This window comes from Equus caballus, chromosome 27 (genome assembly GCF_041296265.1).
Source record: "Equus caballus isolate H_3958 breed thoroughbred chromosome 27, TB-T2T, whole genome shotgun sequence".
NCBI lineage: Eukaryota > Metazoa > Chordata > Mammalia > Perissodactyla > Equidae > Equus > Equus caballus.
The window spans coordinates 43,949,448-43,971,269 of record NC_091710.1 but is presented as its reverse complement, the minus strand read 5'-3'; the positions used below and the strand labels follow the sequence as shown (position 1 = coordinate 43,971,269).

At 42.7% G+C, this 21,822-nt stretch overlaps 2 protein-coding genes and 1 long non-coding RNA gene across 4 annotated transcripts; 1 reads left to right on the top strand and 2 right to left on the bottom strand.

The window, feature by feature from the left end:
• Window positions 1–1,476: 1,476 nt before the first annotated feature.
• LOC111770970 (uncharacterized) lies at window positions 1,477–3,472 on the bottom strand. Its single transcript, XM_023630909.2, has 3 exons — window positions 3,290–3,472; window positions 2,941–3,198; window positions 1,477–1,777 (listed from the first exon to the last, which is right to left on the bottom strand). Exons 1-3 carry the CDS (start codon window positions 3,314–3,316, stop codon window positions 1,766–1,768), a joined length of 297 nt encoding a protein of 98 aa, XP_023486677.2. The 5' UTR covers window positions 3,317–3,472; the 3' UTR covers window positions 1,477–1,765.
• ING2 (inhibitor of growth family member 2) lies at window positions 3,459–9,300 on the top strand. 2 transcript variants are annotated; one of them, XM_001492099.7, is made up of 2 exons: window positions 3,459–4,188; window positions 8,479–9,300. In XM_001492099.7, exons 1-2 carry the CDS (start codon window positions 4,011–4,013, stop codon window positions 9,147–9,149), a joined length of 849 nt encoding a protein of 282 aa, XP_001492149.1. In that variant the 5' UTR covers window positions 3,459–4,010; the 3' UTR covers window positions 9,150–9,300. The 2 variants fall into 2 exon arrangements, with proteins under 2 accessions (XP_001492149.1, XP_005606463.1); XM_005606406.4 differs by lacking the exon at window positions 3,459–4,188 and adding an exon at window positions 4,670–5,161.
• A 7,074-nt stretch (window positions 9,301–16,374) lies between these two features.
• Window positions 16,375–21,425, bottom strand: LOC111770971 (uncharacterized). The gene is made up of 2 exons (XR_002804469.2): window positions 20,415–21,425; window positions 16,375–18,410 (listed from the first exon to the last, which is right to left on the bottom strand). It is a non-coding gene; the product is annotated as an uncharacterized lncRNA (long non-coding RNA).
• Window positions 21,426–21,822: the final 397 nt, after the last annotated feature.

The following is a 21,822-nucleotide window of genomic DNA, read 5'->3' as shown; positions in this document are numbered from 1 at the left end:
TTAAAATGCTTCACTGGACCTTCTAGAACAAATTAAATTAATAAAAACTCCTAGATTTTTAAGGATTTATTTATTTGCATTAGGTACAATTATATTTCTACAGTGGGCTATCAACTGGCAACCTTTTAATACGAAGGTTTTATTTAAAGTGACTTTCTTGAATTTCCCTATGTTTTTAACAGAGCTTTCCGACCATCAAATATCTTCCTTATAAAAACATTGCTATCTGCTTCACTGAATTAAATAGGGAATTAACTGCCTCTTACTAAAAGACCTCACTAACCAAATGCAAAGTGTGGAACTTGTCTGGATCCTGTTGAACAAACCAAGTGTAAAAAGATATTAATGAGACAATAGGGAAATTTGGAAATTTGAATTGTCTGGATATTAAATGACCGTAAGATAATTTTTTGATAGGATAACGGGGCATTGTGGATATATTTTTAAAAATTATCTAACTGTTCATATTTAATGTATTTACAGATAAAAGGATAATCTAGCACGGGTAAGGGAGTGTGAAGGGTTACAGATGAAATAATATTGCCCATAGAGTATTGATAAATGTTCAAGCTGGGTGAATGGTATATTGGGATTTACTGTACTATTACCTCCACTTTTGTGTGTGTTTGAAAATTTCCATAATAAAAAGCTTTAAAAAATATTAAAAAGTAGAAGAAAGGATTTCAAATTCAATTGGCCTGACTCAGAGCAGTAGCTGAATTCTCTCAGGAGCTATCTTTAGGAATCCTGCAGAACTATTTGTTACTTAGTTTTCAGTTCCCCGAGTTTGAAGTTGTTGCTCTCCCCTCTCACAGTAGAAATATGAGTACCGGATATCGGTTTAGAGGCATAAATATTTCCTCCCTGGGATTTTTAAAAAAATAACTGACTTAGAAATTAAAGGCAATCCCAGATACTTGTACTAATTTGGGGGTGTCAGTTACTTATCTTTTTTACAGTCACTTTATAGTAGAAAATACACTGAAGAGCACATAAGATGCCTTTTTTCTCTATTCAGAGGATTAAATATCACCAATTAACTCCTATGTTGCAGAGAATTGGGACTTTTACATATTGCATTTACCAGAATAAGGGGACCCAATTTGAGAAGGCCCCAAATTTCCAGTTAAGTGATTACTGAGAAGAAAAGGACATGATAAATAAGCAAGGTCAAGTGCTGAGTTTGGAGGGTCTGGCCCCATAGTGTAGTGGCTAAGCTTGCTTTGGTGGCCAGGGTTCAGGGGTTTTGATCCTGGGCATGGACCTACACCACTCGTCAGCCATGCTGTGGCAGCAACCACAGCTAGAAAAAGAGCTGAGTTTGGAGAATATGGTGATTTTTTTTTTTTCCATGAAGGTACTCTCCCTACACGGTTTGCTTTCACAAGTACGGTAGGAATAAGCCTCTGATTAACTTTTATGAATTAATATAGCAAGAAAAGCATACGTCTGAAATAATTCACACTCACACACACATTACTATATTAGAGTGTTCTTTATCCGCTTAGACCAACACAAGCTGAAAACTCATTACTTGGATTTTTTTGCTTCCTTTCTGCCTGTGCAACACAATTATGAAAGGTGAAAACAATGCTAGAAAACATTTCCGATTGTACTCATCCTTCCCTCCTCTCTTCTTGCTCTGGGTTCCTGGAGAGAGTACTCTAGGTATTCTGCAACACTACCTTTTCTCACTTCTAGTTTTAACTCCATATCATATCTGCCAGCAGATCACTTCCAGGCTGAATCAAATCCATAGGTGCATTCAGCGTCTAACCTGAATCAATAAATAACAAGGCATCTTGCATTATTTTGGGCCTTCAATAAAGACAAGCTGACGCAAATCTATGAGTAAACAAAAATCGCAGGGTTCAGGTAAAAAGCAATAAAATCCAATTCTTAACATTGACTGTTTTTTGACAAGACCCGGATGCTTAATCTGAAAGATTTAAAGACCAACAACAATAAAATCCCTAGGCGGGTCTCAGAAATACAAGACACTGCACTGCCTGGCTTAATATTTAAGTGATCAAAACCTTAAAGTGTCACGGGATAATAACACACGACAATCTCCGAGTCCTGTGCAACACTGTTTTTTTGTTCCCAAAACACCGAATTTCCCAAAGTGCTTCGCTTTGGTTTGAAATTTACAATTTCCTCTAGATCAAGGTCTAGATTTCTCTTTGCGAGTCAATGGTCACTTACTATTAACAGCTGTTTCAAAAGTGCTCTAAATGGGTCCCCGTACAGGTGTACCACTGCTGCGAACAAACGGGATATAAGGAAATCCCAATTCATCGCCTAAACACCTTTTCTTTCTAACTCAGAGGTACTGCTCACAATAGGGTTTGCTTACATAGGCATTCCTTTAAAATTTTTCGTGTATTTGTTCTATTTACACCCATTTCTTTTAAAACAACACACGTTATTATAAACACTGAGAGTCCATCTGGAATTAAAATGAGCTGCTCTGCTTGGCATTTCATTTAACCCTACAGAGAAGTTAAACCCTGACGGTCGATCACACAGGGGAGGCCGTGGGCCTGATTCCTGATGAGGTTTTGACTCCGATCCCCACGACCCCTCCTTCCTCCGGCCCCAGTGTTTTTGAGACTTAGGGTAGAAAGAGATGGAAAGCTGGTGGTAAGCCGCCCATAAGCCCTCGTCGACCTTTGAGGACTACACGTTCTGACCCCCGGAAAAAAACATTTTTTTAAATGTCGTCTGTCGAACAAACACATTTCCGGGGCGGAATGAATAAACTAAACCGGGGACTCCCGAAGGGCCGGAGGTGGACAGAACCCGCTCGGTCCTCGGGCGCCGGGCGACCTCCGGCTCCCGCGGAAGGGCGGAAGCGCGCTGACGCCAGGAGGGAGATTTAAAAGGCGGGCTGACTAATGGAGCAGAACAACGCAGGGAGCCCGCGGGAGCGCCGCCTACCTCCGCGATCGGCGCCCCCCGGTGCTCCGGGAGCCCGAAGGCCGCGGCGGGAGGAGGGACGGAGCCCGAGGGCAGCGCCGCGGCGGCGGCGGCCGGCGAGCGGCGGCGGGGCGGCGGGAACACGGGCGCCGCGCATGCCGGGAGCGCGCCCGCTGCACGCTGGGTGGCGTAGTTCCCGGAGGCCTCCCTCCTGGTGCTGGCGAAAGGCGGCCGCCTGCTGCTCCTTTTAAGGCTCGCGAGAGGCCGCGCCAGATCCACCTGATGGGGAAAAAGTCGGTAACACCGGGCCGAGGGAGCCGGGCCAAGCTCCCCCTCCCTGTGGGAAGGACGGAAGGGAGGAAGCAGCCACCTGCCCTCTCAAGACCCATTCAGTCATTGACCAAAGAGGCGGGCTCGGCCATGCTTCCTCTTTAAGAGGGGGCGGGGCGCAGCCTGCCGTTTGGCCGCCCTCCGCACCCTCCCCGCGGGCCGAGAGTTGACAGACCAATCGCCCGGGTGGCGGAGGGAAGGCGGGAGAATGCGAACCCTTCGGTAGGGCGGTAGGGGCGGGCCCCCGGCCTTATTAGGAGTGCGTCCTGCGCAGGCGCAGAGGCGGCCGCAGGCGGAGGGGCGGGGGCAGTCCAGTGAGAGACTCCCCGACAGGCACCGAGGGTGATTGGGAGGAGAGGGGGCAGCGAGGGGCTTGTCATGGGGATCCGAGCTGCGAGGAGGCACTGGTAGCATCTGGGGACTCCGAGGGGGACAGGAAGTGTCAGCGCCCGGGACCCCGGCGCCGGCTCCGCTGGGGGATCCCCGCTGCTCTAGCGCTGGGGAGGGAGGGGAGAAAGGAGGGAGCCCTGATCTCGCCCCGCCCCTGGGCTTGTTCCCGCGGGGGCGGGGAGTGAGGGCTTTTTGGGGGGGAGTGGAGATCGGGGGACTCGGCTGTGCCCTCTCGAGCGGCTGCCGGTGTCCCCGCGGCGCCGGGCTGCCGAGCAGAGGAGCCGCGGCGGCCGTGGCTGGTGCATGTGTGGCTGCTGGATGCGGAGGCGGCGGCGGCGGCGGCGGCGAGGAGCAGCAGCGGCGGCGGCAGGATGTTAGGGCAGCAGCAGCAGCAGCAGCAACTCTACTCGTCGGCCGCGCTCCTGACCGGGGAGCGGAGCCGGCTGCTCACCTGCTACGTGCAGGACTACCTCGAGTGTGTGGAGTCGCTGCCCCACGACATGCAGAGGAACGTGTCTGTGCTGCGGGAGCTGGACAACAAATATCAAGGTAGGGGGCCGCGGGGCTGCGCTGCGGGGCTCCGCCGCGCTCGGATCCGCCGGCCCCCGGGCCCGGCCGCCCGGCGCCAGCCCGGGGTGGTGTCCCTTTCCATTTCTCCCGTGACAGCCTCCCCGAGCGCACACAGCGGGTCTGGGGCGTGGGGACGGGGCGGAGGGACCGGAGCCCGGCTTCGCGGCCCTCCCTTCCCCTGCGGCGGTCGGCGAGGACTTCGGCGGGGTCTCCAGGGTGCGAGTGGGGGCCGCTCGCCAGCCCCCGCTGCAGACCCGGCAGCTGCAGCTGGGGCGAAGGGGAATCAGCCATTTTAAGCAGCATTTGTGCCGGCGCTCGCCTGCCTCGGGCCGTACACCCTCCTGCCCCGGCGAGGAGCGTGCAGCCGGGCGGGGGCCGGGGCAGTGAGCGGCCGGCGGGGCCGGGCTCTCCCCACCCCGCTTGGGCCCCCACCCCTGAGAGCAGATGCATTGGAACGTGCGGGGGGGAGGGGGCGAGAGGGCCTCGAAGGCGGACTCCGGGGAGGTCCCTCCCTCCGCGGCCGGCTCCCGGCTCGGCAGCAGGGAGTCCGTTCGCCTCTCCCGCCCCAGGCAAAGTTCCGGGCCGCAGCCTTTTCCCAGCCTCGTCGGCCCACTGGTTCAAAGGGGAGGGGTCCCCGCGGGGAAAGGAAGAGGGGTGTGTGTGTGTGTGGCGGGGAGGGCCCCCGTCCTCGGGGGCGGGGCCTGGGGCGTGACGTAGCCGGGGGCGGGGCGCGGACGCGTGCGCTCCCGCCCGCCCGGAAAATGGCTGGTGGCAGGAAGGCTTGGGCGGAGCTGGCTCGTAGCGAGGGGCTCGGAGCTGTGCGGGATGTTAGTTGGTCCCCAGGCCAGTGAAGGGTGGGGTTTGGGACATGTTGTGATTTCTCGGCTCTCGCCCAACCACTCAATCACGACGAGGACACCGCTACGGGGACCGGCGCTGACCCTGGCCGCGCGTAGGTTCCGGACCGTGCGTCACTTCCGGGCTCCGGGAGGAAGTGGGTGGTTGACTGGGCAACCGCCTGGCGTCCCTTAACCCCTGGGTCCCTCCTCAGCCAACTTTAAGTGATGAGGCAAAAACCACCCATTGTGGGCAGACCCGAGAAGCTAGGCTAGGGAGTCGACGTTTCTTACAGAGAGTATCATTTATCCCCTCTTGGTGGACCTTTCGCCTGCTACTAGGAGGGGGGAAGTTTATGGGGGGAGACGTTTTGCGTTTCATAACCCTGAGTCAAGGAACAGACCTTGGACATAATGTGGAAACAGCCATACGGACTTGAAGATAACTTCTTGGACCCATTCTCTGTTTTTCTAGACACGTCGCTGATCTTATGATTTAGTCTCAAAGGAACCCCTTCTGGGGTGACATTTTCTGGCCTGTCGCATGTTAGGACATTTAAATAGCTCTGTGTTTTCGAACCTATAGTTCCTTTCTGCCTTCTGAACCCATGTGATTGATAGGACTGATGTCTCTTAGCGGGGAAGAGAATTAAGACTGATTACTTACCGTATGTCAGTTGTTGTGCCAGGTCCTGGACATTCTCATTTAATCCTCACAATAATGCTATGAAGTAAGAATTCATTTTACAGCTAAATTAAAATTTACAGTGAGTTTTAAGTAACTTGTCCGATTAATTAGGTGGGGAATATTTGACTTCACAGCCTGGCCAGTTCAGGTGCACATCTTGGTTTTTAAACTATTTTAACTTTTTTTTTTTAAGTGAAAGGTCTCCAAAGGTGTTTTATACAGACATGGAGTACATACATGAGTTGTAACCTTGAAATGATACATATTTATTTAAGAATTGTTTATTGAACATTTTTAGTTTTTCAAATAATAACTGAAGTTTGTAAAGCTTGCAGGCTTTCACATTTCCTTAAAGACACATGTTTTCCTTCACAGAAGTTAAGTTATTTTCTTTTATTTGAATTGGGAAGGACAATTTGTTCCAGGGAAATATTCCATCTCGACCGTCTAGAATTGTCATAAGTATCATGTCATGTCTGGTAACATGAGAAACTGTATTAGGCCTTAAAAAATTGACAGATTATAGAAAACTTCAGCTCCATTAAGATTGTGGTTAGTTTCAAGATTAGTATAAAAACAACGATCTAGTTTTCACTCCATGCACATGTTTACTAAGCTTAACTTACACACTTTTGTTGTTTATTAGCTTTATATACTTGTGTGTTCTTGGTTCAGATTTCATGTTTCATATTTCTTTGTTGTTAAGAATTTTCTGTTTTTGGATCTAATGCTTAACTGCAGTATTTACTGATATAAATTATATAGGTAGTCAAAGAAATGTTCCTCCTACCTGAGACACTTTCAGAAATTACTGAAGAACCTTAAAAGTAACCTTCAAAATTTTTAAAAATAGAGAAGTGAAGGAAACAATTTTACAATTGAATGAAGTATTTATTATGGGATATGGTTATTAGAGAACTTCAGATGTTTTTCCGATATTCTTGTTCATAATTTCATGAAGAAATAACCTTCGAACTAAAATTTAATAATTTCAAGTGCCTTCCACGCAGCTTAGCAGAAAGTGCTTTAGTGGTGGAACTGGACCTGCAGATCTGGCAGCGTCAGAAGTCGGGTTGTTTCCTCTTGAGCTTCATTTCTTCACATGTAGAAGTGATGGCTCCCTCCTGGGGCTGCTCTGGGGATTAAATGAGAAAATCTTTTTCACATAAAAGGGGCTAGTGTTAGTTTCCTTTCTTCTTTCACTACGTAATTAAGGTGTCTTAAAAATGTGAATTTTTATCTCTTGTATAGTATCAATGTGCTGGTATGATATAATTAGTTTATAACTCCTGAGTATTAGATACAGAATATTTGAACTAAGATTTATCTTTATTTTTTAACCGTCAAATTTTGTGTGTCTGAGGGGAAATATATACTTTCCTTATTTTTCCTGGAGGAAGATTAGGTCCTTAAGAAATCCACTTATCTAGCTAGCTAGATGAGTGCACATGGGCTGGATATGAACTTTGTTTAAAAATTTGCTCTGCAGGTGTGACTACCCTCAAATGTGGGTGGCACTTTGTCATGTATCCCAGGTTAAACAGTTGTTCATCAAGTGGGAGTACCTATAATTTCCAGGGAGGAGCTAAGACCTAAGAGTTGTGTTGAATACTTGCTTTGTGTTACCTGACTTGCAGACAGCCTCGATGTATGTATTTTACTTGTCTAACCTTTCTGTTCTTATCATTGGAGTAATAATATTGGAAGGTAAAACAGTGGTATGCTATGTGCGAGTAATATGGAAATATAAAACAGTGGTATGCCATGTGGTGTGATAAATTAGAGTTAATTTTTGTTTTTCCATCTTTGGTAAGACAGAACTCTTTCATTATATCTCGTAAGGATAAGAAATAGAACAGATTCGAATAGAAAACTAATCTTATGTCAATTTTTTGTGACATCTGGAACTGTATTTTCAGATTTTTGTGTATCTTTTAGTGACTCAGCCATTTTTAATTGATTTAATGTGTCTCACATGCTATGCAATACCTAAATCAGCAGTTCGGAAAGCTTAGAACCAACTGCTGAGTTATCTACAACAGCGGAGTGATCCAGTGCTGACTTTACTGTAATTTTGTTAGTAGTCAGTTGATGCCAGAACCTGAACCTAGACCTACTCTGGAAATAGTTTGGTTTTCCAAATCCCCCAAGTGATAAAATAGAAGAACTATTAAAACTAATATTATGGGAAGCTCGGAATTACTTGTGTCAGCTTTGTTTAAGAATGTCCAGAGGCGTGATATGAAAGTGAAGGTGTAATGCCTCTCTGGAGTCACTGACTGAACTGTAAATCCCGAAGACACACTTCAACAGTAATCTGTAGCCTAGTCCTGGAACCTCGTTAAGTTTGACAGCTGGAGTCCAGCATGTAAATTTTATGAGGTTCAGATGAAGTATAGGCAATGTGGCACTAGGTAAGTTCTGAAGTGGAATGCACTGTTCTGCCCATGTAAAATCCTCTTGATTATTAATTAGCCACACATCTCTTATCCTTTTTAATATAGATGAATGAGTATTAGAGAATTTTGTGGGTTTTATTTATTTATTTGTAGATATTCTTTCATATTGGATGACGTGGTCTTTGTGTGGGCAACAATATATTTTAATGTCTACATACTGTAGAGGAGTGTGGTTTTATAGTTTGAGTTTGTTCTAACTTTAGCAATTCTTTGGAAGATAACTAACTTGAAAAATGTTACATGTGCTAACGCACAATAATGTTGATTTTTCTTTTCCTTTTTTTAGAAACATTAAAGGAAATTGATGATGTCTATGAAAAATATAAGAAAGAAGATGATTCAAACCAGAAAAAACGCCTACAGCAGCATCTCCAGAGAGCATTAATCAATAGTCAAGAATTGGGAGATGAAAAAATTCAGATTGTCACACAAATGCTCGAATTGGTGGAAAATCGGGCAAGACAAATGGAATTACATTCACAGTGTTTTCAAGACCCTGCTGAAAGTGAACGAGGCTCAGATAAGGCAAAGATGGATTCCAGCCAACCAGAAAGATCTTCAAGAAGGCCCCGCAGACAGCGAACCAGTGAAAGCCGTGATTTGTGTCACATGACGAATGGGATTGAAGACTGTGATGATCAGCCACCTAAAGAAAAGAAATCCAAGTCAGCCAAGAAAAAGAAACGCTCCAAGGCCAAGCAGGAGAGGGAAGCTTCCCCTGTTGAGTTTGCAATAGATCCCAATGAACCTACATACTGTCTGTGTAACCAAGTGTCTTATGGGGAGATGATCGGATGTGACAATGAACAGTGTCCCATCGAATGGTTTCACTTTTCCTGTGTTTCACTTACCTATAAACCAAAGGGGAAATGGTATTGCCCAAAGTGTAGGGGAGATAATGAGAAAACAATGGACAAAAGTACTGAAAAGACAAAAAAGGATAGAAGATCGAGGTAGTAAAGGCCATCCACATTTTAAAGGGTTATTTGTCTTTTATATAATTCTTTCAGAATTTACTTTCAGAAAATGTTTTAGGATAAATGCATAAGACTATGCAATAATTTTTAATCATTAGTATTAATGGTGTATTAAAAGTTGTTGTACTTTGTCTGTGACCTTTTCTGCACTGAATTACCAAATATTTTAAACCAGGTAGTCTTTAGATCACCTGATGAAAGGAGCAGGGAATAGGGAGAGGGTGGTGTGAACATTATAAAAACTTCACAAACCATGCCTATTTCAATTTCACTTAAAACTGCAATGCTATTTTTGGGTAAACACCAAAGTTCTGCCAGCATTTTAGTTCTACGTGCTAAAAAAAATATTTAGATATAGTTGGAGTTCTCTGTAAGCATTCAAATTCTCTTGGGTAATTTAAAATATGAACACTATACGATTTAGAGCTTCTTTCTCCCTAGCCCCATTTATACATACACTTGTTCATCTCTAGTCTTCCAAGAATTTCAGGAACTAGAGATAAGACTAATTTGGGATTCCATGTGGAATAATGTGCTCTTATTAGAGTATTTGCTGCTGTATTTTCCTTAGTAGCATTTTGATACACTGTCAGTAGCCCATTTGTACATCCCTTGCTGCTGCTTCGTAGATAGATTGAATCTAGTGCTTAATAGGGGAGTTGTGTTTTGTTTTGTTTTAGCTGGGAGAAGTAAGAGTAGTTAGAATACCAAAAATGCCACCATTGGCTTATTTGGCAAAATTTGCGTTGTGTAGTATCATGGTTCAAGGTCGAGCAATTTAAAAATTGCATCTGATTTAATAATATTTTCCACATGACCCCCTCCTGGGATGCCTAGCCATGGGCCTGTCAGTGGGAGAGGGCATATACTAGTCTTTAAATATTGCCTTTATGTCAAGCAGTAGTTTAAATAGTTTTGCTAGTGGCTGTAGTTCATTTCTGTCCCAATCAGTGATTATATATTATTTTAACTAATAGTGTAATTACTTTCTTAACTTTCTGGTATTGGTGCTGTTTGATGTTTTCACGTTTAATGAACTAATTTCATTATAACAATGCAATTAATAATGTCTTTGTAAATTGAATTTTCCAAGATTCTCATATTTTAAGGGTAAGCATCTTGATGGATATATGTCCATATATTCAGAGAATTTTTTGGTTTTGGGGGAGGGGGCAGCAGATTGACTAGTCCTTTAAATCTATATGTAACATACTTTTTATTCCTCATTTCTTCCTAATCTGATGATCTTGATTCTTTTTGATTAACATGTGAAAGATCCTGTCTGCTTGTTTGAAAAAAAAAAAACTGTTGTTTTCTCTTCTAGCTCTCCTGTGTGACTTTCAGGCATGTCATTTCACCTCATCTGGGTGTCAGGTTATTCATCTGTAACATGAGATTGGCTTCATTATCTCTGAGGTTCTTTTGAAATCTGTAGTATTTGCACTATAGTGAGGATTTTAATAATCACATGACTTGTTTTTTCTCTTTCATCAATTTTGTCCTTCATTCTGAGGTATGAAGACAGTTTAAAGGTGAGCTTAGAGACAGGCAAATGCACAGTATTTGGTTAGCTTCTGTCCTAAGGATATTTTGATTGATGACTGGAACCAGTTGGTTATACTACTTCTTGAGTGAGAAATATTAGACAGCATGATTAAGAATTTATTTTATTGTAACGTAGTTCAGTTGTAAAGAAATCCTTTTCTCTCTTGAGAATATAGCATTGTGTCTTAGTGATTACGTCCTTATTACCAGGATAGTTATTTACCAGACACCATTAAAAATAGGAATATGCAAAGCCCCAGAAACTTTCAGATGTGACTTATATAGAAGTCAACACTTTTTCGTACGTAAGTTTGCCTCAGCATATGGGGGAAAAATAAGCTTCCTAATAGAAGTACCCAAATTTGGATTAGGCTTGATAGGAAAACAAATGTGGAAAATCCTGGAAAATTTGCTCTTTAAGACCTAATGTTTGAAACAATTTTATTTTTTATGAATTTCTTTTTGTTTTCTATACCACATAGGAAATAGAAGTTTTAAGTTTGCATAACTCTGTGACGGGGATTTTTTTAAGTATTATGGATTTCATATACTCTATACCAATGGTTCCCAGATTTATCTCACATTGGAATTACCTCAAGAACTTCAAAAAATACAGATACCAGTGTCCTACCCCCAGCAATTATGATCTAATTCATTTGGAATACAGCTTAAGTATTAGAATTTTTAAAGATCCCAAGGCAATTCTAATATACAGAAAAGTTTTAGAACCACTGCCACGTTATGAAAATTTGAACCTGTTGAAAATTGTGGGTGGGTTCTCTACATCCAGATCTGTGTGACTCTGAAGTGCACATAAGTGCTGATGCATACATGAGAGTTGGTCCCCGGCCCCCAGCAGTTCCCCCAACACCACTCGAAGACTCAGTACTTGAGTGGCTTCTTGTGTCGTAGGCGCTGTTCCAAGCAGCGGTGGTTTAAGAAGAAGAAAAAGCCCCTGCTCATGGACCATGCGTTCTCGTGGGAGAGTCAGATGTATACCATGTCAGGCACCTGTGTTAAATCCTAACAGGAAAGTAAAGCAGAGTAAGGAGATAGGAAATGCATGGAAAGGGAGGTGAGTTTGTTGATTATGGTCGTTAAAGAAGATCTTTCTAAGGAAATGATCTTTGAGCTGAGACCAGAAGGAAGTAAGGAAGTGAGGCAGGCGAAGATTTAGGGGAGGGTGGAGTAGAACAAGCTTGGCAATTTGACTAGAGCGTTTGACACAATGTGGGAGGGGCTAGAAAATGTTGGCTCTTGGAAGCCATGATAGAAAATTTGGGAAGGGTTTATGTTCTTTAAAGATCACCCTGGATGCTGCGTGCCAATTTTATTGTAGGTAGCCTTGGTGAAAATAAGGAGATTTAGGGGACTCTTCCAGAAGTCTTTGCACCAAAAATGTTGGTGGCTTAGACTAGGGTGGTTAACAGTGGAAGTGGTGGCGAGTGATAGGAGTGTGTTTTAAAGATACTGCCAACAGGGGGACTTTGGCCCAGGAATTGGAAAGCAGAGATGACAAGGATGACTCAGATTTTTGGCTTGAGGGAAAGAATCAAGATTTCTGTTTGCACTTAGGTGTGAGATACCTGACAGATTTCTAGTGGGATCCAGCGTGGAGTTGGGGGACTGAAGTTGGGGGAGGAGTCAGGAGATGAACATTTGGGAGTTATCCTGTGAATGGAGTTTACAGTCATGTGATTGAAAGCACAAAAGTGAACAGATCAGTGCGTCTCAAATTTTAATGTGCATGTCTGTCACCTGATTGTGGTAAAATGCAGATTCTGACTCAGTAGGTCTGGTGTGGGGCCTGAAATGCCACATTTCTAACAAGCTCCTCAGTGATGCTGATACTGCTGGATCAGGGCCCCACGTTTTGAGGAGCAACCATGTAGACCCTGAAGAGGAAGGAGCGGGCCTTGTGGGACTTCACCATTTAAAAGAGGGGGGAGCCAGCAATGGAAACTTCCAACATCTCTCAGTGAAATAAGCCAGGAAAAATGTGGCACACCAAAAACAAAAGTGAAGAAAGTATCTCAAGAAGGGAGGGATCACTTATTCAACTGCTGTTCAAGTAGGATGAGGACTGTGAATTAACCCTTAGGTGGGAGGGGGGCCAGTGGTGGTAAATTTAACAGGCTGCAAGTTTTGAGGATGAAGGACTAACTGGAGTGGATTGGGAGCAGAAAGCAATTGAAGTAGAGTCAACAACCATGGACAACTCAAGTTCTGATGTAAAGGGGACGAGAGATGGGATGCAGCTGATGGGTAGGTGAGCTAAGAGGGGATTTTAACTTTTAAGGAGATAACATAGTGTGATTATGTGCTGATTGGAATATTCCATCAGAAGGGGACAAATGAATGCTGTGGGGAGGAGTGGATTACTGCAGGAATGAAATCTGAATAGGCACAAGAAGAGAGAGAGCTAGGACTCATGAAGGGTTAGTCTCAAGTAGGCACAGGGACAGTTCCTGTTCATGTGTCAAAAGGGAAGGCAGTATTTTTCCTCATTCAAGCATTTATTGCATGCCAATTATTTACAAGGCACTGTTTTAGATACCGGAGGTAAAGCAGTGACCAAAACAAGACAAAAGTCTAACCTAGTGGTGCTTCGATTTTGGAGTGAATGGCTGTGAATGTGCATAGCTTGCTAAATTTGGTCTTGGGAAAATGAGATCATTCTCTTCTAATAGCTTCCACTCTCCCAGTGAAGGGCTGAGACAGGGAAGGGATGCTGGCAATCTGTAGGAGTCAATGAGAGGTGTGTGTGAACTCTCCCTGTGGAGAGTGGGAAAGTGAATGGACTCGGAATGCCAGTTGGAACTGTGGGTCAGCTGGAGTCTTTGGTCCTAACTTCAAATGAACTACCAACTCTTCTGTCGCCTGGATGCAGGTGTGAAAAAAGAGGTGTACAAAATAACTTAAAATTTCAAAATCTCGCCACAGTAAGCTAGAAAAATTGCTGCTTTCCCATTCTTTTTATATACCCAGTAGGTGGCTTCCTCTGAGGGATCTGTCTTCGTTCCGCCACCTGAAATGGAGAGGAGCTGGTATTCAAGAGGCAGTTGGCATAAATAAGCTAGGCAGCCCTTCAACCCTTCTTGAATGAAATCCTTATAGTTTGATGTGGTTCAAAGTCTAATTTAGGGAAAGTAGAAGTTATCTTGGAATTACCTTTACTATGTTGGCTAAACTCTATACATCAATTGGGGAAACCAAAGCTCTCTAATCATACCCTAAATGTGAGGGCAGCACCCTGGACTGGGAGGCCAGAGATGTGGCCTTCTCCAGCATCTCAGCCAGGTCACCTGTCCTCCTTGGCCTGCTGTTCGTTCAGCTGTAAAACAAGTGATTTAAGATATGGTTATCCTAAAACTGTGGTTATTATTCATGTCCCTTCACATTAGAGGAAAGAGTTCTCCAGGTCACAGAGTTACTATTTGTGTAGTTTTTAAAATAACTTAATGTATATATGTGATTAACTCAACTTTGAAAGCAGGCTCTTCTAAACTTAAGACGCTGGAATGACATTGATGGATTTTCCCATTTCCAGATACCCTTCTAAATTTATATTTGCAAGTATTACTTATTCAATACTTTTCTTGAAAATGACTCACTTTTTTTGAAAAGGAAAATAGATGTCAATTTGTTTTTAAAGGGAAGCATATCACTTTGGTAAACGGAAAATTCATATCCTTTCTGTGAATAGATTACCTTAAAACATGAAAACAGAACAGTGTTATTAATTTCAAGCTATGTAGTATTGCCTGTGAAAACTGAGCCCACAGTCTACCTTCCCTTTATTAAAAGGTGTGATTAGTAAATAATATTGTGTAGGGGTAAAAAAACGAATTGAGTCTTTCTGCATGATGTAATCAAAAAGCTTTAAAGAGAATTTTGAGCACTACCTTGCCATCCTACTCTGGGAAACACTGTAAGCAACAGAAGGTTAAACACTGCAGTTTCTTGACGCAGTATAAAACGGAGATATTAACATGTCTTTATTTAAAGGCATTTGTGTAGCTACATACAGATGGAGTTTGCCTCTTAATAAAGGTTTCTGTAAACCTTCCAAGGTATTGACCAGCATTCTCTGGATCGGTCTTAGAGTAACTGACAATATCCTGACTCCACAGGAGTTTCTAGTCTTGTCTCTTTTCTAATCTCAGGATAAAAACCCAGCTACACCAAGGCCCCTCTTTGGGAGTTGGGAGATCCTGGGCAGCCTTGTCTATAGTCACTTTTGGGCCTAGCATTCCAGCCCTGAAAAAGTCCTTAGAATTTTCCTGATAACGTCCTCAGTTCCCCACTTGCTAGTGGATTCTTGACTTAGCAATCACCATTATTTAAAAAAGATTCCAATTTCCTTGTGAATTGGATAACACCAACATGGCCATGCCTGTCAAAGACACTGAAGGAATGAGACTTTTGGCATAGCAGTGTATTTTGGTATACTGGGTAGCTGTGCGCCTATAAGCACTAAAGTAGTCTTTCACATTTTAATTGTACTGGATAAAAATCGTCCTGCCTTTTTAAATATGTCCTGCGACCCTCCTTGGCATATTGGTAGGATGTAAATGAAGATTTGGTGACTTCATCCTTTGCCTCAGCACCGCGTGTTGATATACAGGAGTAGCCTTCAGTCCTGCCCCAGGATGGAGGACAATCACCTCTCTCCTTGCCTCAGGCTGGTTTTTAAAATAAATATGCTTTTAATGATTTTTGTTCTTCCCTGCTTCTAAAACTGTCTGCCTAGTGGCTTGTATCCCTCTTTTAATTTATTGGGTGTTGGAAAAGCATTTGGTCAAATTTGTGTCCAGCTTAAAAATAAATAGTTTCCAAGAGAGGATATAGTGCTTGAGCTTCAGTGTACAATTTTGGTGTTTTAAATATGTGCATTTGTTTTTCTCCCTTGTTCTTGACTGTGTTCAGATAGTAGTGTTTCGCTATATTCTTGCTTGGTACAGCAAGATCTAACTGCTTTGTTTGACCACCAGAGTCCTTAACTTATTTGTATAGTGCACTAATCAATCTTAGAAACTTCCCACAGAGAAACAAAGGTGTGAGGTCAACTGGCTGGTTTTCTCCCCAAGGCTTCAGGTCTTAGATTAGTAACATGGGATCATGGCCTCAATGGGAAGTAATGATTTTGGTACCGAGAGAAGAACTTGCTGCTATCCTTACCAAGGATGTAAATGGTAGCATATAGCAATTCCAAGCCTTTAAGACTGACGTTTTTTGCCCTTTTGTGCATTCCTGAGACATAATAACATCCCCTACATGTCAGAAACTTTCTTCTTTGATCTTTAGAGCACAGTGTGCTTCTTGGTTATAAACTTAGATTTGTCATCACTTTGAAAAAAGTAAATTCTCACAGATTAAGAAAAGTGACCATAAACTGTAGCAAAATAGTGACTGAGAAGTTATTCAATTTGGACTACAAAAAGTTTGTAGTAGCTTTGGCTTTGAATTATGGTGCTTGAGCATTGCATTGAATATTTTCTACCTCCACATCAGTTTCAAGTTACTTCGGGATAGTTCTGATTACATTTAAGGTGTAATTTAGTGGAACTGACAATCTAGAACTTTTCTATCTGCAAAGTGAAAAATAAAGAAACTTCCCATATCTAAGTAAGAGAAGGAAAAAAGAAGGATCTAAATTATTTTCTTTCTGTTTGTCTTTACTGTATTAGAATTCATCTTTAATTAGATTTCTCTTTCCACTAGTAGATTGAATGCTTAATTTTCTGGAACTGAGAGTTTAAGGAACTCTTTTTTAAAAAATCACTTTCATGTCATTTGAAGATCTGGAAAGAAGTACTTTATGTGTGAGAGAGTTTGCAGTACCTGCTTAAATACTTGAACAAGCGGTTAATCCGGTGAGTTCCAAAATAGTAAACTAATGTGTGTATATATATATTTACTTTTTACTGAGATTATGATAGTTTACAACCCTGTGAAATTTCAGTTGTACATTATTATTTGTGAGTCATATTGTAGGTGCACCACTTCACCCTTTGTGCCCACCCCCCACCCCCTTTCCCCTGGTATCCACTAATCTACTCTCTTTGTCCACGTGTTTAACTTCCACATATGAGTGGAGTCATCTAACAGTAAATTTTTATACTCCTTTACATGCAGGATTAAGGTAGACAATTTGCTGTTTTGGTGTTTTTTTTAATCAAAAACCTGAATCTTTGTTTTACTTGTTATGCTCCACTGAGGGCTATCCTTCCAAGGGGGCAAGGATGCGCATATTATGCTAGGAAATAGAATATTACTGTACACAATCCTTTGTAACCAATCCCCAGGCATAAACTGAGTGTCATGTGTTTCCTGCATGTATTTCCCATTTTAGACCTGCCTCACCCTGACTTTTGACATTAATATGACAATTCAAAGATAATTTAAGTACACTGAAAAAGTAATTTGCAAAAGCATAGCACACAGAACTAGAACATTCCTGTGGTAATTAGGCTACATCCTGTGTCTTGCAGTGAGCTGATGCTCCAAACCAGAGTTTCCCAAAGTGTTCCATGGATCCAGGGATGCTAATCTGCCCAAGAAAGCTGGGTACTTTGCATGAGGTATCTCGGAGATTCAGAGGGTCCATGTTAGAGGTTCTGAGAAATCTTGCCACATTTCCCCCTGCTGTACCTGTTCATATCCTGAGCAGGTAAGAGGACTTGCAAACTTCTTGAGAATGCTGCCTTAAACTATACCGTGAAGGGATGGATCATCATATTCAGATATTTTTGGTAATCCTACTGTATGGGGAGCTACAGCCCAACTCCTCTCTGTTCTGTATCGTCAGAGCTCTTGAGACCATTGGGTCCATTGTTTAAAGGATCAGTCAGGGATGGGGACTCCTCCCTTCTTTCTGTTTGCTAGAGAGTAATGCTTAATTGGACGGAAGAAGTGTATGTGTTTCAAGCCTTCCTAAATGAATCTGATGCAACAAATAATAATACTGTTCAAATAAGAATTGTCTGTCAAATATAATTGGGTTGTGTAGCCTATTAGCTCAACCTTAAAAATGTTTTAACTTGTTCAGTTTCTTGGTTGGTAGCATTGGCCTAGATTTCTTAGGTACATAGGGACTGTAACCTTCCTATTTGATCAGAGAAACTCTAGAAGAAGCCATTGTTGATAATCTTGTACCATTTCTGGGAAAGCATGGACTACAAAGGGCAAGTAATAATGAGGATATAAATTCAAGCCACATTTTGGTATTACCATATGGGTCAAGTAGATGTGAGAACTGACCTCTGGGTAACAATCTGTGCTCTCAGCGGGCTCTGAAGTTTATTAGAATTTAATGTCACGGTACTCCTTTGGCTCTAGAACCTATAAAGATCAACTTAACTGTTTTCCTTGGAGATTTTCATTATTTCCAAGTAGTATAATTTGTTCCTATAAAATACTAAAAAGGCAGATTTGCTCAACCAATGTCTCAGTCAACAATGTCTATGAAAGGGTAGAGAAATACCTTCTGTAGATAGATCCAAAACCTGAATTGTGTATGAGGCACAAGGCCTCAGAGCAAAGGGGTGTCCAACCGTCCAAGAGTTACAGCTCCAGAAAGAGTCACTGACAGAGTTCCACATTTACCATTTCTGGCACACGCCAGGGAGCGAGCAGGAAGTCTTTCAGAATGTTTCTCCTTGTAATCAGTTGAGGTCTTCAGGAAGATCAATAGCTATGGATAAGAGAATCAAATTGTTCCTAGAACCAGAAGGTTAAGTTAAAGCAGTATTTGAGGCGCTGATGTCTGTATACTGAGAAGTAACAGGCTCCCTCTTGGTCCCTACAGATTTGCTTGGTGAAGCTGTTTTGAGTTTAACGTTCATTCTGAAGAGAATAAGGTATCAAGTCCAATTGAGGATGATGGGCAAAGGGGAAATTTCCCTTCTTTTTCATAATCATGCTCGTTTTACCAAAGAACAAAAAGGCAGAGCTCGCCACCTGCCACCACCTTCCTGGTGCCCACCACAAGTTTTACAAACTGCTAGGGTGCCAAGTACTCTAAGGCAGTGAGGATGAAGCAGCTTTTCACTCCATTGCTTCAGTATGGTCTGGAACACCATGCTAGGTTGCAAAGCAACCCATGTAGTCGCCTCAAATTTTAAGTTCCTGGGGTACCATAGGGAACATTTGAAATACTGATACCCGGAAACCTCTTTTTCTCAAAGCACCATAAAATTCACTCCCAAATCTTTGTCATTTTTAATACAATTTCACTTATTTTTAATAAGTTATCAATTTTATAGTGTTTTAATCCATCATGAACTAATAATTGTAATACTCAATTTAGAAGAAAGTTTTTAACTTAGAGACGTATACATATTTTTGTTGCAAAGAAGTATTATAATCAAATGACTCAAGAATAAAAATAAATCATTAGGATGGTATTTTGTGGGAGAAGCAGAATGGAAATATAATTTTGGGGGGGAAACAATGTTAAACTTTTATTTGTTGGCACTTTAAAAATGTGTGGTATGGTATTTCTATTCCATTGAGTACATTAATTAACACTCAATTAATGGTGTTTTTTTAATCAAATAAAACCATTAATAATTTGGTTTTATTTTAAAATGCCAGTTCCTGTATAGATAATACGTCAGAAATTATATTCTTTGCACTCATATAAGTGTTATGATGAAAGATTTTAGAGGTCAACTTATATGTGTGAGAGGATACACAGTTTTTCAAAAAACTTTCATAGATGTGAGAGCAACAACACTAGAAATCATTGACAGAAATAATCTGTTCACTACTCTGGCCTTGACCTCTCACCTCAAATGGTTTATCCCACCTCAGCCACCCACTTCCATGGTGTCACCTTAGACTTTGCAACTACTAAAGTCTTTACCTGTTACCAAAAAACAAATTCTCAGTTTCCAGCACCCCGTCCTCTGGCCACCACCTCCTGTCGTTCTAGCCCACTCCCTTGTCTACTCGACCTGAGCGATTTTCCAGCACCAGCAGGACCTCCAAAATATTCCCACCAAACGCTCCCACCCTTTCTCCTCCTCAGCTTGGCCGTTTCCTCTTTACCTGACTCAGATTCCTGCTAATCATTGCTTGCATGCATTCTCAATTCCCCAGATTCTTTATCTCCCTCAACATTGTTTAAATCCAACCCAGCCCACTTGGCTTCTGCAGCCAGGTGGCTAGAAAGAAGCTAGATTAACACACACCTGTGCTGACTGCTGGTGCCTTCCATTCATGGCAAAGCTCAAGCCGGCACGTACAGTCACCTGACAATCCTCCTACATTTTCTTAGTCAGTTTATTTTCACTCTCAAACCCCTATTCTGCTTGTTCTTTCTTCAAACCTCCAGTACCCCCTCTTCCTCCTCACTCCCAAAGTGGTTAACTCACTTCATATGTCACTAAAAACAACAACAAAGTTAATCAGAGCTCTCCGCCTGCTATTTCTACCGGAACTATTGGCCTGCCTGCCTTCCATCTCCTTATGATGGGTGACTGTCTGGTCTTAAGGCCAACTCGTCTACTTGTGCAGGGGAACTTTGTTCCTGCAATTATTCCCTCTGTCTCAATTATCCATATTTCCCCTTCCAGCAGACTTTTCTGTTGGCATGTAATGTTGTTCTATTTCCAATCTTAAAAACAAGAAGGAAACAACGACAACAAACAGCCCTACATCCCCTGCCAACTAATGTCCCATTTTCTTTGCTCACCTTGGCAGAGAAACTCCTCAAAAGGGTTGTCTATTCTTGTCTCACTTTCTTTCTTCCATTCTTTTCAGAATGGCTTTGTCTCCAGCATTCCAAAGAAACTGGCTTCACATGATCAAATTCAATGGTCAGTTGTCTGTCGTTATCTTTTCCTGCCAGCGTTTGACACAAATGATGACTCTTTCTTAAAACACTTTTTTCCCGTTGGCCTCCAGGGTACAAAGTACACTTGCTCTGGGGTCTCCTCCAGCCTCACAGATTGTTCCTTCTCATTCTGCTTTTCTGGCTGCTCCTTCCTCCTAGGAGGAAAAACTAGAGAGTCCCAGGCAAAGGCTTCAGAAGCCTTTTCCATCGACACTCCCTAGATAGTCTCATTCTGTCTGGTGGCTTTAAAAGCCTTTTACACTCTGATGACTTCCAAATGCCTATCAGCAGCCCAGCCCTCATCTCCAGACTTACGCACCCAGCTGCCCTCTCAACGTTTCCCTGTTTGTCCAACGGGCATCTCCAACTTATGTCAGCTCCTGATTTTCAGACTCCCTCCCAGCCACGCGCCTGCTCCAGTCTTCCTCTTCCTCTTCTCTGTAAAGGGCAAGTCCATCTTTTAGTTGCTCAGGCCAAAAATCCTGGCGTCGTCTTTGATTCCTTTTGTTCTCTTGTACTCCAAAACAAATTTGTCTGCAAATTCTGTCATTTTGGCCTTCAAAATGTATTCGGCAGCTTGCCACTCCCTCACTCCTTGCCTCACCTGGACCATTGTCAACCACACTGCCAGAAGGATCATAATAGCCCCCTAATCAATCTTCCCGTTTCCACTTTTACCCTTGTGTTTATTTTCTACAAAGCAGCTAAAGAGATTCGGTCAAATCAGTCCTTCAATGATTTCCTATCTTAGAGTAAAATCCAAAATCCTTATGGTGGCCTAAAAGGCCCCACTAATTCTGGCTCCCAGCTCTGACTTCTAGCACTTTTGTTTTGTTGATGTTGTTCTGGCCGCCTTGGCCACCCTGCTGTGCCGTGAGCACATCAGTCACCCTCCAGACACAGGCCTCTGCCCCCGCTCTTCCCTCTGCCTGCCATGGTCAGTCTGCTCTCAGGTTTCCATTTCACCTGCTCCCTCTATCACGTAGCTACTCCTCAAATACCTATTTCACGCTCCAGAATTCCCTGAGTTCCTCTGAGCCATCAAAGCTCTTATCCAATGCCATCTAGGTTAGGAAGAAAATCATACTCTGTGAAACTCTAACAAGGATCATTATCTGAATGTAACCTTCTCAGAGAATTCTAATATTGTTAGTCCTGCTCATGTGATATAAATCCAAACAAATCTTGCATTTGTGCAAATTTGAGACAGTAAAACAAGACAATTCAAATGGAAAAGAAAGAACACCAATGAAAGGAGAAAATGTTG